The 16,765-nt window shown below is 38.9% G+C and overlaps 1 protein-coding gene across 1 annotated transcript in view; it reads right to left on the bottom strand.

Moving 5' to 3' along the window:
* Positions 1 to 946: 946 nt before the first annotated feature.
* The window catches only part of LOC125460572 (patched domain-containing protein 3-like), a 31,354-nt gene continuing 15,535 nt past the window's right edge, over positions 947 to 16,765 (bottom strand). Inside the window, exons 3-7 of the mRNA XM_048548176.2 lie at positions 14,981 to 15,010; positions 14,072 to 14,850; positions 8,700 to 8,821; positions 8,448 to 8,593; positions 947 to 6,095 (exon numbers count right to left, since the gene is read on the bottom strand). Of these exons, the coding sequence (XP_048404133.1) occupies positions 4,459 to 6,095; positions 8,448 to 8,593; positions 8,700 to 8,821; positions 14,072 to 14,800 (2,634 nt within the window). The 5' untranslated portion in view covers positions 14,801 to 14,850; positions 14,981 to 15,010 and the 3' untranslated portion in view covers positions 947 to 4,458. The remainder of the gene's footprint in view (positions 6,096 to 8,447; positions 8,594 to 8,699; positions 8,822 to 14,071; positions 14,851 to 14,980; positions 15,011 to 16,765) is intronic.

The raw sequence follows: 16,765 nt of genomic DNA, 5'->3' as shown, positions 1-16,765 counted from the left end.
TTTTTCAAAATCCATCCCATTTAGCACAACGGTAGTACAACACCATTTACAGGAGGGCATCCTCAATGCAAAAATAATATTTCACCTCCAGAAGAACCATGAAGAGGTGGTGATGATGCTGTCTAGACCCCAGATGATGATAAGGAAGACTTTTAAGTCTCATAAGGGCTGTGTTTGATGCTGTCCAATTGGGAATGATGAGCCAATCCTGAAGAGCTGCCAACTTAAATCAATGGAGTGTCACTTCAGTGTCACTGCTAGTAGTGGTCATTGCTCAGTCTGCTACATTAAGGTTACCTCAATGGCAAATGAGTTATGTTGGGGGAAGACAGGGTCAGTCAGCAAAGCACAAGCAATGGTTTGGAGGAGGTTGCTAAGGAGCAGTGTCAATCGTTTGAGTGACCATTGCCAGCGGGGTGGGGAGGCGCTTCTGTGTGCCTTGAAAAACTCAAAGAAGGAATCCCATCCACAGAACCCACTGGACATTGCCAAGTATCACCCAGTGGTTTCCCAGAGTGGCATTGGGTCCTCCTGATCCAGGCAAAACATCCATAGACGTGGGAATGTAAATAGTTTGATTGGTTGCGCAGCGGGGTAAAAAAAGCTGTCAAATTCACGCTGCTGGCAAAATAATATTGCAACAGGAAGACATCAGATTCATCAACCAACTCAGCTGCCTATCATTTGCCAGTCCTCTCATCTCTCAAATAGGCAGTGATAACTCATTCTATCATCTTTGACTACCTCAGGTACTTTCTTTTACAATGTAATAGAGAGGTGGTAAGAGTGGTGCTGTTAAGATTTCCGACAAGGAATTTCATAGAATATTTAACTGTTCATTGTGAAACAAATTTTCTGTGATTTGAAGTACAACCACTTCAATCAACACACCCACAAATCTTTTATTTGTATGATAACCATCATATGATTTTATTCACCCATAAGCACAATTTGAAAATTTGTCAATTACACTAGTTTGTGGATACAGAATTATAGAGGATTACAACAAAATACAGGATGATGTTAGTAATCTTGTAGAATGGGCATGTAATTGGTAAATAAACTTCAACACAGACATTTAAGAGGTTTTTATTTGGTAGGAAGATTGAGATGCTTGCATATTCCTTACAGCAGATATGTTTAATAGAGTGAAGAAACAGAAAAGACCTCAAAGTTCAGGTACATAAAAGTAATGATGTATGTTGATAAGGCTGTTAAATGGGTTAAAAATAAAACACAAGGATCATTCCACAGGCAAAGAACTGAAAAGAAAAATTACATAAATCTTTACAAAGTTTAGGTTAATCTATATTTGATGTGCTGTAAATAGTTCTGATCACCATATTACAAAAAGCATATAAAAGCCCATATGGTGACAGAGGTAGATGTAAGAATCCAAATGCAAATTATTTTGTATAACAGCAGTGGGATCATGCTCTTTATTTGAATAGGATGTTTTCAGACAATATTTGACTATGACGGTAGTATCACACTGCAATCTCTTGTGACAATAGCATATTGTAACAGAATTCGCAGTTCATCTTATTAGGCATAGTCATTGTGGACACAAGTATGTCAAAACAGAAGAAAATCATATTGTTACTCAGTGCAAGTCATAGTCTGCTGCAGATTAATCTGATTCACCGTATAAAAGCATTTGCAAAAATCCATTCAATTTCAGATGCTTCTGCAGCTGTGCAGTATGTACAGTAATTGGGAACATGTTTGAATCAATTACTGCTATTGTATTAACAGAAAAAGAGATATGCTGATAAAATATTTTACGTTTCATTCATCAAGACAGAAACACAAGAATACCAAATTTGAAAAGGAACAACAATTTACACTGCATGGGAAGAAGGCACCGGTTGTTTCACTCATGGGCAAAATTTAGTAGAAGCATTGCATTGAGAATGTAAAAGGAAACAGTTTATAATTCCTACAGTGAAGATGGAGGCCATTCAGCCCAGTGAATTAGCACTTACCCTCTGTAGAGCATCCCACGCCACCTTCCCCCCACCCTATCCCCATAACCCTGTATTTACCATTGCTAACCCATTCTGCTTGCGCAACCCTAGACTCTACAGGGCAATATATCTTTGGACTGGCAAGTTTTTACTTAATTTCAAACCATGCAAGTCAACTCTGATTGGTCGTGGAATTGCCGTGAGGAACACAACAGAGAAAGCTGCTGTCCCCCATGGCTCTGTTTTTTATCAAACCAGCTGGAATGCATGGATATGTTCCTTCTGTGTGCAAAGGACAGGGCCCTCCCTAGCTTGTAGTTTCCAGCAAACTTAAGTTTTTTTTTAAAATTTATTCATGGGATAATTTCATTGCTGGCCAGCTTTTATTGCCTATCCTAATGGCCCAAAGGTCAGTTAAGAATCAACCACAATGATGTGGATCAGGAGTTACAGATCAGCCAGACCAGGTAAGGATGGCAGTTTCCTTCCCTAAAGAACATTAGTGAACGAGATGGGTGTTTCTTGACATCAACATTCGTTTTGTGGTTCTACCATCTGCTGTGGCAGGATTCAAACCCAGCTGTCTGGATCATTACCCGAATCTCTGGATTAACAGCCCAGCAATGTTACCATTAGGACATCACTTCACTGTAAGCAATGGCACTGCAAGGCCAACTGGTAACTTTAAATTGTTAGTGTATTCTTAACACAACCAAGATTATTTAGCAAATGTTATCTAGCACCCTTTCTCATGCAGAAATAAAATCTCAATCCCTTTAATATTTGGTCTTGTGCTTCTGTCCTGATGAGTTCAAAGCAAAAATCTTAAACTACGTTTAGTATTCAAGTACTGTACTACCAAGAGGCTTCCTCCTTTGGGTCAACAGTCAAAAAAAGCCTTTAAAAATTATACCCTTTCATGGCATCAGAGTTTCCGCACTTATTTGGACTTGCAAAGTGCAACTAGTATGATGGATAAATACAAAAACATCAACAATTTATACCTATATAATACCTTTAATAAAAAGCTCCTGGGTATTTTGCAAAAGTATTATAAAATAAAATATGGCAGTGATCCACAGGAGACATTAGGTCAGATGACCAAAGGAGCTAGGTTTGAAGGAATAAAGGAGGAAGGCACAGAAGAGAGGTAGGAAAGTGCTTCAAAGGAATTTCTAAGCTTTGAGCCTTGGCAGTTAAAGATATAGTTACAAATGGCGGAATAATTAAAGTCAGGAACATTCAAGATGCCACAACTAGCAGAGATATCTTGTAGGATTGTTATTCTGGAGAAAAGTTTAGGGCTTTTGGGAGTATTATAGAGGGATTTGAATACAAGGACAAGAATTTTGAAATTAAGGTGTTGCTTGACCAGTATCCAATCTACAAAAGGGAAAACAAGGGTGAGAGGGGGACAAGATTTACTGTGAGTTAAGGCACATGGAACAGAGTTTTGCATTATCTCAAGTTTACAGGGGGTAGAATGCTGGATAGCAAGCAGGTGTGCAACAGAAAGGTTAATTCTAGAAGTAACAGAGTTATAAATGTAATGTGAATTTCAGTAACGCGTACAAAGTTGGACAATGTTTAGGAACAGAAATGGCAGCCTTGGTGATGGCTTGAACATATGATCCAAATCTCTCTGTGGGTTTGAATGTGACACCAAGGTTACAAACAAATTGGGTTAGTCTCAAGACTAGTAGAAAGGAAAGAATAGAGTCAATTCGTGGAGAACTGAGTCAGAAAAGTGACTGAAACTAATGGTTGTGAGATTCTGAATAGTCATTTAGAAGTAATTTCTGCTCATCCAGTGCTGGATGGCACAAACAGATTGATAACAATAGTGGTGGAGACACAATTTGTCACAATTCATACCTGCTTTATTATGAACAGACTTTTGTTTGATTTGAGGGGCTTATCTATAATGTTCACTGTAACAATATTTATATCTTTTTCTAAGTCCCAGAAGAGAAACATTTTGACTGAGGAACCAAGGCGAGTGGCTAATAAGGATTGACACAGAGAGAATGTTGAGATGGAATGGCAGAAAAAATGATAAATCAAAAAATATTGTTTAAGTATTAACAAATTATAGCTCTTCAGATCTGTAGGAAATGAATACTGCGAAAATTGAAGAGCCCCAGTGTTGAGGTTCTTAGAAAATGCAAATGAGAAACAAGGGATGCTATTTGCTCTTAATTTCAAATTGATGGGAATGGACAATGGGTACATGGCTATGAAGAACAAGTTGGACCTTTGCAATGATAATTATTTTTGATACAGAAACATTTGACCAGATTTTTGAATAGGTCACTTATTTTCTTCTTCAATAACTCAATTTATACAAGTTAGAAAAATATTATTGGGGAAGAAGTAATTAATTGCACTCCTAACTAAGTTTATCCTTTAATCCCTGGGATCACAGTTAAGAAAACAGCAAGTTAATAAAGTTGCTATGGATCTCTTTCGTCTCATATAACAGCAACTGTTATCACCTTCCTGTCAGTTCATAGGAAGAGTCTCCATTTACTTTGCTATGATGAACATGCTGGTAGCTGTGGGCATTGCGATCATGTCCACTAGGAGGACCACTATGCTGTTTGCCACAAGCTTGTAAAAATGTCAAAAACACTGGCATAAATATAATGCCATGAACTGCACCAAAAAATATAACAAGAAACATGATCTTAAAAAATGTTCTAAATATGTAACTACCTGCAATAGACAACACTGCAACACCCAGTATGGTTGAAAGAGATCCCTGCAGAATGGGATAGCCAAGCTTGTACAGCACATCAATGGCTCGCTCATTGGCATTTGGTTTATCATTTGAAACAAATGCATATGTAATATGAGCTGTAAAATCCACCGAAAATCCAATACAAACAACCAGATTAATCATAGATATAGAATCCAAGTTGACACCCCAGAAAGTCATATGACCAGCCACACCCACTAAAACAGATGCAATAGCAAATGTTACCCATAAAGAACAAACTGGATTAGGTACTAATAGTAAAGAAATGACCAACATAGCAATAGTTGCTATAATTATATTCTGGACTGTATTGGTCACAATCACAAGAAATTGATCATAATAGATGAATGCTGGATGAAACACAAGCAAAGGGATTCTACATTCATTTGCCAAGTTTCTTATTTCAATCAACATGTTTTTTTGGTCAATTGAATTACTGGTGTTCACAATTTGAATGAAAAATCGTGAAGCTCTAATACTGATATTATTTTCTGGGATCTCAATATCTTGTTGAAATGAAGAGACAAACTTGAACAATTTAGGTAAATTTTCAATGAATGTATTCTTCTCCCTTATATCTATTGACATCTTTTTAGATAGATCAATGTACACACGAAGCCAGGACTCTGACAATTCAGGGTCTACGTACGAGTTGTTTTCCAGTTTTTCCATGCAGGTGTCAATTTCATCCTGAACAGTGGAATCCCAATATTCCATGGGCTCAGTGACAGCAACCATGACTCGAGGTCCATATTCTGAGAAAAAATCACTTTCATCATCATAGAACCTGATCAAATATGAATCATCAAAAGCCAAATTTCTGAGATCAATTCCTTCTTTGATGTGTAAACAGCCATAAATACTGCCAGCCAAATACCCAACATACAGGAACACCACAATTGCTTTGGTCCATTGATTTGTAAGGAATGGTCCATAATATTTCTTAAAGAAAAAATAAACTTTAAGTTCTGATTCCATGCCTGAGTCCCGATCGTATGTTCCACCTACACAACATAATGCATGGAATTTAGATTCCCCTGGTTTGTGATCTTCTTCAACCTTTCGAAATGTCAACCAATGCTTATTACTGGCTTCTCTTTTCCCATTCAATGCAAGAACAGCTCCAAAAAATGTAATGTTGTAAATGAAGCACAATAGAACAGTTGTGCCTGTGTAAACACAAAATGATTGGACAGAACAAAAAGGTGTCATAATACCGATATAAAAGGCCAAAACATCAGTTAGAGTGGTGATTGTAATAGAAACAGCTGCTTCAGCGTATGTCTCTGCCAGACGGTCTTCAATTCTATCATGCACTTTTGTCTTTTGCCAGCTGGCGAGCATAATAAACATATCATCCACACCAATACCTGCAGATTCAAGCATAATGTAAGACAATTCTGTCAATTTGTTTGACTTTCACATTTTCAGTGCAGTGTTCTAATAGTTACCTACAGTACCTTACAAATCCATGAACACTTCCGTCTAGAAAGACAAGGGTAGCGGATACTTGGGACCACCTCCAGCTTCAGATTCCCCTCTAAATCACTCACCATCCATACTTGGAAATACGTCACCATTTATTCAGTGTTACGAGGTCAAAATCCTGAAACTCCCTTCCTAACAACATTTTCGGTCTACCTAAACCAAAGGGATTGAAGTAACAACTCACAGCCAGCTTCTCAAGGGCAACTAGGGATGTGCAATAAATGCAGGCCAGTCAATGATGCCCACAGCTCATGAATGAATGAAAGAAAAAAATAACAAAACAAGTATAACTATACCTTTCTTTTTTTGTGTTTATGACATATACCTGAATACAGAACAGTTTGTGAAACGGTTATATAGAGCACTACTATTGATTGTCAGCCCATAATGTGCTATTTAGAAGAGAACAGTGATAAAAGAGGAAGAATGAATTAACTCCTACACAATTAAAGGTTGCAACACTTTCTCCTGTTCGTTAGAAGTGTTACAATACACTTTTGCTTATTACTAATACTAGTGAATAAATAATCCATTCTAACATAATTCTGTTCGGAATAAAATAAATTGAAGGTATTTATTATACTGTACTGAAATGAAAACTTGCCTCAATTTATTTAAAGCATGTAGAAATTGATCCATAATTTCAAAATTATTTTGAAGAGAGAGTTTATCCTATTGTAGCCTTGTGACAGAAACGTATCTACCTTCTTGCCTTTAGTGACATCTAACCAAGAATGGGGATCTTTATGGCTGTTCAAACCAGATTCACAATAATTATGCATCTGTCCTTTCTAATAGTCCAACTGGAGAACTGAGTTCTTTAAATACAGCAGTTTGATGAAACCTGAAGTTATGCAATACTGTGCCTGACGACTAAAGAGAAATCATTGTTTATAAAGAACATGGTTAATGTGAGTGGAGGCTGCACCTGCGACAAAGGCCAAGTGATTGAAACTAGGAATTTGGTGCAAAGTGTGAATCCAGTTCAAAGGGGAGCAGAGGTGTTTTAACTAGGGTTCATTCCAAGGAGTAAACTATCCAGAATGAGAAGTGAATAAGAGAGGATAAAGAGGCCTACTTACAGTGAAACCAGTGGTGTCGATGTGATGTGAGTGCAGCAAATTGCAGACATTGTGGCACATCAGGAAGGCGAAGGTTATCTGGATGCTTGGCCAGAAGGAAGTCACATCCCCAGACTATGTAATATAAATGTGGTCTGTTATTGAGGGCAGGAGGGTATGATGGAAAATAAAGCAGGTATGGGGACTCAGAGGATTTTATTCAGGGAGTCTTTGTCCCCAGAATCATCCAACAATTATGAGATTCTTGCAAACTGTGCGGACAAGTGTAGAAATTGCAGCAAGGATGAGAAAACTGACCACAGCATCATGGTACAGGAAGCCATTTCAATGGTGTGGGGCGGGGAGGGCCGTGTGATGAAATCGGAATATAGTAATCATTGGGGACACAAAAATTCGGAGTACTGTATAGATTCTGCATGAAGTCTGCACAGTACCAGAGTTAAGGAGATAACAAGGTGTACAGCTAGATGAACACAGCAGGCCAAGCAGCATCTTAGGAGCAGGAAAGCTGATGTTTCGGGCCCAGGCCCTTCATCATAAAAATCAACTTTCCTGCTCCTAAGACGCTGCTTGGCCTGCTGTGTTCATCCAACTGTACACCCTGTTATCTCGGATTCTCCAGCATCTGCAGTTCCTATTACCAGAGTTAAGGACACCTCTTCAGGGATGCGGAGGAACTTGAGAGTGGGTGGGTGAAATGCAATCATCATTGATACTAATGGCACTGATAGGACTATATAATTGACGTTGCAGAGTTGACAGTTTTGTTGCTTTGGGTTGGCTATTAGAAAGAGAGAAAAATTTGTGAATAAGCGTAGGGTTTGTGTAGTACGTGTAAATTATAACAGCTATGCTGGCTGACATTAATAATGTGTACTAAAAAGATTAACTAAAGATGAACCAAAGATTATCATTTGCCACATTCAACTATAAATGGAGCTTAGATGCACGCTACGTTACAATACTTATGTTGCTGCTGTGTATCTTTTGAATAATAGATTTTAGCCACATGCAATGAACAGAATGCTGCCAGATTGCAATGTACTACCAATTTACTACCAAAAATATCTTTAGAACCTGCCAGAACAAAATTTATGCTGAATCCCACCAAACAGACATTGATATTCCACAAGCTGTTGAAATGGTACTGACCTAGAATCAGAAAAGGTGCATTAGCAGTATTGATCGCAAATGACATTCCACAGTATAGTAGCAATCCAAAGCCAGTAAACACAGCTAATCCAGCTGATATAACTCCCATAGCAGCAACCCAGATTTTATTTCTCACACAGTCAAGCCTGAAAATAAGCAACATGTATTCGGTGAAGTAACAAGGTTTTACATTTCTATTAAGGATTTATGGAAATAAAAATATGCATCAAGTTCTATTGAAATTAACTTTACCTCATGCAAGACAAGATGGAAAAAGATATTGAAAGAAAATACGTTATAGAAAAAAGAGGAATAATTCTTTTGGAACTTTTCTCAAATTCTTCTTGCCTTGATACAGACGTGAAATGTGAAACCTGGAATTAGTGAAAATAAATGTTATTTATACACTATGAACGCGTAACTGCTTCTGAATGTACAAAAATATGGCAACACGCTGGCTCAATGGTTAGCTCTGCTGCTTCTCAGCACCAGGGACCCAGGGTCGATTCTAGTCTTGGGTAACTGTCTGTGTGGAGTTTGAATATTCTCCCTGTGTCTGGGTGCTCTGGTTTCCTCCCACAGTCCAAAGATGTGCAGGCTACGTAGATTGGTCATGCTAAATTGCCCGTGGTGTCCAGGGATGTGTAGGTTAAATGGATTAGCCGTGGGAAATGCAGGGTTACAAGGATAGCACAGGTGGGGTGAGACTGGGTGGGATGCTCTTCAGAGAATCAGTGTAGGCTTGTTGGGACAAATGGCCTCCTCCCACACTGAAGAGACTCTGTGATGAACTAAGATTCCTTTGTCTATTAGTACAATCTTCCAACACAAATAGGAGGCCATTCAGCATAGTCAATGACTTGAATACAACTTTAGATTTGATACATATGATGGGCATTTATATTTTTTGCAAGTGAGACCTAAAGTTGGCTAGGAACAGGGTCAATGGATAGATCTTACTGCTGTAGAGTGAACAAAGAACAAAGAAAATTACAGCACAGGAACAAGCCCATCGGCCCTCCAAGCCTGCGCCAATCGAGATCCTCTGTCTAAACCTGTCATCTATTTTCTAAGGGTCTGTATCCCTTTGATCCCTGCCCATCCATGTACCTGTTCAGATACATCTTAAAAGACACTATCTTGTCTGCATCTACCACCTCCGCTGGCAATGTGTTCCAGGCGCCTATCATCCTCTGTGTAAAGAACTCTCCATGCATATCTCCCATAAACTTTCCTCCTCTCACTTTGAACTCATGACCCCTAGTAATTGAGTCCCCCACTCTGGGAAAAAGCTTCTTGCTATCCACCTTGTCTATACCCCTCATGATTTTGTAGACCTCATTCAGGTCCGCCCTCAATCTCCATCTTTCTAGTGAAAATAATCCTAATCTACTCAATCTTTCTTCATAGCTAGAGCCGTCCATAGCAGGCAACATCCTGGTGAACCTCCTCTGCACCCTCTCCAAAGCATCCACATCCTTCTGGTAATGTGGCAACCAGAACTGTACACAGTACTCTAAATGTGGCCGAATCAAAGTCTTATACAATTGTAACATGACCTGCCAACTCTTGTACTCACTACCCCGTCAGATGAAGGAAAGCATGCTATATGCCTTCTTGACCACTCTATTGACCTGCGTTGCCACCTTCAGGGAACAATGGACCTGAACACACAGATCTCTCTGTACATCAATTTTCCCCAGGACTTTTCCATTTACTGTATAGTTCGCTCTTGAATTAGATCTTCCAAAACGCATCACCTTGCATTTGCCCGGATTGAACTCCATCTGCCATTTATCTACCCAACTCTCCAGTCAATCTATATTCTGCTGTAATCTCTGACAGTCCCCTTCACTATCTGCTACTCCACCAATCTTCGTGTCATCTACAAATTTGCTAATCAGACTACCTACACCTTCCTCCAAATCATTTACGTATATCACAAACAACAGTGGTCCCAGCACAGATCCCTGTGGAACACTGCTGGTCACAGGTCTCCAATTTGAGAAACCCCCTTCCACTACTACTCTCTGTCTCCTGTTGCCCAGCCAGTTTTTTTATCCATCTAGCTAGCACACCCTGGGCCCCATGCGGCTTCACTTTCTCCATCAGCCTGCCACGGGGAACCTTGTCAAATGCCTTACTGAAGCCCATGTATATGACATCTACAGCCTTTCCCTCATCAATCAACTGTCACATTCTCAAAGAATTCTATTAAGTTGATAAGACATGACCTTCCCTGCACAAAACCTTGTTGCCTATCACTGATAAGCCCATTTTCTTCCAAATGGGAATAGATCCTATCCCTCAGTATCTTCTCCAGTAGCTTCCCTACCACTGATGTCAGGCTCACCGGTTGATAATTACCTGGATTATCCCTGCAACCCCTCTTAAACAAGGGGACAAGTGCTTGGAGACAGGAAGAGCATGGAAAAAACAGATGACAAAAGAAGTCAGCATTTGGCACAAAAGAGAGCCCGCTGGATGACGAAACACCAAGCAACCTGAAACACTAATCATTTTAACTGGGAAAAGGAGTGCCATTTATGGATCCAGCTCTACAGCCACAACAGACAATGTTCAATCCAGAAGTGGTATACAGTCCATCATCTCTAGACAGCTTTAGAATTATGAGCACGATTACCAGTTCATTAATAATTTTCAACAATTCTGTAAAGTATTTTTTAACAAATTTAAATATTTTGCATAGAATTTGCAGCAAAGAAACCGGAGTTGTCCCAAACAGTATGGGTTCGTGTTCAAGCTCCACATCGCCACTTGGAAGGCAAGATTTGATCTGGTGTAGTCAGCCTATCTTCATCAGATGGAGGTCATGCCTAACAAATGTGATTGAATTTTGCAAGATGGCAATCCGGTATGTAAATGAGGGTCATGCAGTTGATATAGTTTACGTGGATTTCAGCGAAGCCTTTCATGTGGTCCAACATGGGAGACTCTAAAGTAAGTAAAAACTCATAGGATCCCAGATAACTTGGCGAAATGAATCCAGATTGGTTTAATGGTAGGAGACAGCGGGTGGTAGAAGGCTATGTGTGTGGCTGGAAGCAGGTGTGTACTGACGTAACACAGAGATCAGTGCTGGGTTTCTTATCGTTCATGACATTTATAAACAATATGGATGAAAATGTAGGAGGGCTGCAAATGACAAGAATGTCGACCAGGTGGTTAATACGGAGGAAGAAAGTCTTAACTTACAGGAAGTTATAGATGTGTTAGTCAGATGAGCAGATTCAACTTAATCCTGAGATGTGTGAGCTGATGTATTTTGGAAGGAATAACAAGATAAGGGAGTATTCAATAAATGCTAGGACACTAGGAAGATCAGAAGGCAGATCTTAGGGTGCTTGTCCACAGAAACTTAAAGGTGCCTGGACAGGTTAATACGTTGGTTAAGAAAGCATTTGGGACACTTGCCCTTATTAGGCGAGGCACACACAGATTATGACAGCAAGCAGGTTATATTGGGACAAAATTTTGATTAGGACATAGTTGTAGTACTGTGTGCAGTTCTGGTTGCCATACTATAGAAAAAGATATGATTACACTGAAGGGGCTGCAGCAGAGATTGACCAGGATGCTGCCTAGGTTACTGCATTTCTGCTCTAAAAGAAACAACCGAAGCTTATCCTACCTCTCTTCATAGCTGAGAGGTTAGAGAGGGGACTAGATTGAGACAAATAAGATTATGACAGGAATGGACACGTGGTCAGCTGTTCCCCTTGATTGAAGGGTCAATAATGAGGATATTAATTTTAAGATGAAGGCATCAAGTTTAGAGGGGATTTGAAGAAAAAAAAACTTTTCCTCCAGAGCGTGCTTGGAATCAGGAATACACTGCCAGGGAGAAAGAAGTACAGGTGATAAACCTCACAAAATTTAAAAGTACATGGATGAGAACTTGAAATATCATAACATTCAAGGCTATGGGCCTTGGAAAGATTGGAAATTGGGGATTAGTGTAGATAGGTCTTTGGACCAAAGGATCTGGGATTAGAATTAGCTTTTTTTGTCACATGGTTTTAGGGTGCTTTGCAGAAAAAAAACAAATGCGAGATGATAAAAAAAATTCTCACTCAGGGAGTAGTTAAGGTATGGAATGCACTCCCAGCAAATCTGATGCAGGCAAGTTCATCTGAAGAATTCAAGAGGCAATTGTATTTATTTAAAAAGAAAACAATGTACAAGGTTATGGGGGAAAGGCAGGCGATTAGCATAATGTTAAAATACTCACTCAGAGAGCCAATGCTGACATGATGGGCTGTATGGCCTTCTTCTGCACCATAACAATTTTATGAATTCAACATAGATATCTGATAGGAAAATCATGTTTGACAAACTGACTGGAGCTGTTTTTTGAGGACGTAACTATAGGATACATGATGGAGAAACAATGGAGGATGTAGGGCATTTGGATTTTCAGAAAACTTTCATAGAGACCCACTTTTGAGGTTTGTGTGCAAGACTAAAGAACATGCAGTTGGGGTTGATGTACTGGCATGGATGGACCATTAGTTAGCTAACAGGAAGTAACAATCAGAGTAGAATGTGTCAATTCGTGAAGGAACATATGCTTGGGCCCATCAATTCACAATTATATACTATACCAATAATTTAGATGAGGGAATCTAATGTAGTATACATTAGATGACTAATGCCGACTATACAAAAATAAGAGAAAATGAGAGTAATGAGGACAAATAAAGAAGCTTAAAATGCTTTCATCAAATTGAGTGGGTGGGCAAAAGCGGGATGTTGTCCATGTTGGTAGAAAAAGCAGAATTAAAATAGAGTGCTATGTAAATAGTAGATTTTGATACACAAAGGGACATGGGTGACGTTGTACACTGTTGATTGAAAGCAAGCATGCAGGCGCCCCACAAGCAGTTAGGGAAGCAAGTGGGACACTGGCCTTCATTGCAAGAGGGTTTGAGAACAGGATCAATGAAGTCTTACTGCAGCTGCATAGGGCCTTGTTGAGACCACATATGAACGAATGCATGCTGTTTTAGTTTTCTCACTGAAGGAAAATATGCTTGACAAAACTACTGCAGTGAAGGTTTGCCAGACTGATTCCTGGGATGAGATTTGGTTGACTGATCATGAGGAGTGATGTTAAGGCAAATTGTTTTGCATGGTGGATTACTTTGTCAAATAGAGTAAAAATAGCCTGCTTTTTACTGACTCAGCAATGACTACATTGCAATAATACAGCATGTCCAATGCTTTGAGATGTCCCTCAATGGTATAAGGCACTATAGTTTATAAAGCCATCATATAAAGGTGCCAAATGTCAGACTAGCAATAGGAATTTGCAGATACAACTGGAATAAAGTTCTGAGGAAGGGTCACCGGACCCGAAACATTAACTCTGATTATTTTTCTTCACTGATGTTGCCAGACCTGCCGAGCTTTCCCAGCAACTTCTGTTTTTGTTACAACTGGAATAAGTACTGATAAATTTCACAAATTTGACTCTCAGCACATGGAGCAGGGATCGACCATTCAGGCCTTGATATCTATTCTGATTGCGCTGCAAGGTTAAATTCTACTGGGACAAGGCAGGGTATTTTCAAAGTTGTAACCAGCCTACTTTAAATCCTTACCTCAATACAAGATGCATATGTAAGGTCCACGGGGAATTCATTAAGAAACTTTTCAATCCACAGCAAACTGAGTCTCTTATATGTTTCATCATCTTCTCTTAATGGATAATGTAACCTTAAAGCTTTTGCCATTTTTATAGCTGTTCCACTTTTACCTAATTCAACACCACCCACTGTACCAGCAATAAAAGTACGATTTGCTATTGGGTAAGAAATATTTGTACTCTCAACCAGATTAGGATCATAGTGTAGCAAATCTAAGAGTTCATTTGAGAAACAAGTGTCTGCTGTTTTTGCACAAATATTGTAATAGTTGTAGGCTGTGCCATTGTCATAAAATTGGAAGTCTTTGACTTTTTTATCAAGGAATAGAATCGCTTCAAATGCTACTTTTGTCAGAATGTTGCCATCTTTCGAAACAGCAATAAAAGAAGCAAATGTCCCCTCTGTATAAAGTCTCTGTCTGGAGAAAAATTGAGAATCATTGGTTGGAAAATGCTCTTTAATGAACTCTCTCTCTGATTTTGCTGGCCCATTAATAGGTGTGAATTGATCCTCTATGTTATTGCTTTCATTTTCAGCAAAGAAACAAAATCCTGCCCCAATTCCTCCAGAAACAAACAGAGGAATCAATAAGAACCACCAAGGATTCTGACCAACACAAGTTCCCAGTTTTCTGAATGTAGTACAAAGAGGTTTTTCAATACAATCTGTTTGATACCAAGCCATGATAAAAACAGAAGATGTTCCAAGATTTTCAATTCAACAAGTTCAATATTCTGAAAAACAAAGACAGAAACAATGATTAAAAAATGATTTTGACAAAACGGGTTATGGCAAGTAGTGCATAAAACTGTCCAGCACAAGCTAGATTCAAGTTAAAAATATTTGTACTGAGAGATTACCCACCTATCTGTCTACTCATGACTGCATTCAATTCTGTAAAAAGAACAAAAAACTTAATAAAGTGTTGACATGAAAGTGGATTAACAACAATTTGCATTTATATAGCATTGTTAATGTAAGAAATTCTCTTAAGAAGCTTCACAGGGGTCATCTACCAAAATATAACACCAAGCCACAGTAGGACTAAAACTTGGTCAAAGAAGGCGGGTCCAAAGAAAGCTCTTAAGAATGAAGTGGAAAGGTGGATAGGTTTAACATAAAATGAATATGCAAAGACATAGGGGGAGCATACAGTCTTAAGGTTGCAGAACATAGGAACAGGAGTAAGTCGTTCAGCACCTCGGGCCTGTTCCATCATTCAATGACATTATGGTTAATCTACGGTCTAACTCCCTATACCTGACTTTGGCTGGTACCCCTTCATACCTCTGATTAACCAAACTTTATCCATTTCAGATTCAAAATTAACATCTGCTCTTGTATCAACTACTGCCTTGGACAAGAGTTTCAAACGGCTACCACTTGTGTGTATAAGTGCTTCCTAACAATTTAGAGATAGTAGGAACTGCCAATGGTGGAGTCTGAGATAACAAGGTGTGGAGGAACACAGCAGGCTAAGCAGCATTCAAAGTAGCAGGAAAGCTGTTTCGAGTCCAGACCCAAAACGGCAGCTTTCCTGCTCCTCTGATGCTGCCTGGCCCACTGCGTTTATCCAGCTCCACACCTTCCTAACAACTCGCCTGGATGATCTGGCCCTACTTTTAAGGACTCTGTCCCTAGTTCTAGAATCTCCAATCAGTGGGAATAGTTTATCTTTTATCCACCTGGTCTTTTCTTATTATTATTTGAAGACTTTGATCAGATTATCCCTTAACCTTCAAAATTCTAGAGAAAATGGTCTTGATTTGAATAATCTCTCTTTGTAATTTAAATCCCTGAAGTCCAGGCATTATTCTTGTAAAACTATCTTGTACTTTCTCCAAGGCCAATTCATCCTTCCTAAGCAACTTCACACTTGTTTCCTTTGAATCCATCTGCCACAGTTTTACCCATTCACCCTAATCTATCAATGTTTCTTTAATTTTATCAGAACATCTACAATGCTGTTCTAACTTTGTGTCATTAGCAAATTTGGATATGTCACTTTCTATGCCATTATCCAAGTCATTAACAAATCACAAATAATTGAGGCTCTATCACAGATCCTTGTAGGATCCTGCCAATTTCAGTATCTACTCATTATCCCTACTTTCTGTTGCCTGGCACTGAACCAAATTCCCACTCTTGATAAACAACACACATAGACATTCCCCTGTCCATTACCTAAGTCACCTTTCCGAAAAAATTCAATTTTTTTTTACATAATCTCCCAGTCACAAATCCATGCTGGCTCCCCCGATAAACTGAAAATTTGCAAGGTGTTCAGTTAATCTATCATTGATTATAGACTCCAAGTTCCCCACCACAGATATTAGGCCAACTGGCCTGTAATTTTCCAGATTTTCTCTTTCGCCCTTCTAAAACAATAGAGTGATATACACGATTTTCAAATTCAGAAGAACAATTCCTGAATTTAAGGAACTTTGAAAGATTACAATTAGAGCTTCTGCAGTGTGCTCCCCTACTTTCTTGAACACATTTGAATGAAAACCATCAAGTCCTGGGGATTTCTTACTCTTTAGTTTCATTAATTTTCTCATTAGCATGTTTTACTTATATTAATTTTATTCAGTTCCTGTCCCCAGTCTATTATTTATTTCCTTGGGATTTCCCGCAAGCCATCCTCCT

This window comes from Stegostoma tigrinum, chromosome 2 (assembly GCF_030684315.1).
Source record: "Stegostoma tigrinum isolate sSteTig4 chromosome 2, sSteTig4.hap1, whole genome shotgun sequence".
NCBI classification, from domain to species: domain Eukaryota; kingdom Metazoa; phylum Chordata; class Chondrichthyes; order Orectolobiformes; family Stegostomatidae; genus Stegostoma; species Stegostoma tigrinum.
The sequence above is the reverse complement of the archived record's forward strand: the minus strand, read 5'-3'. Positions and strand labels throughout refer to the sequence as shown.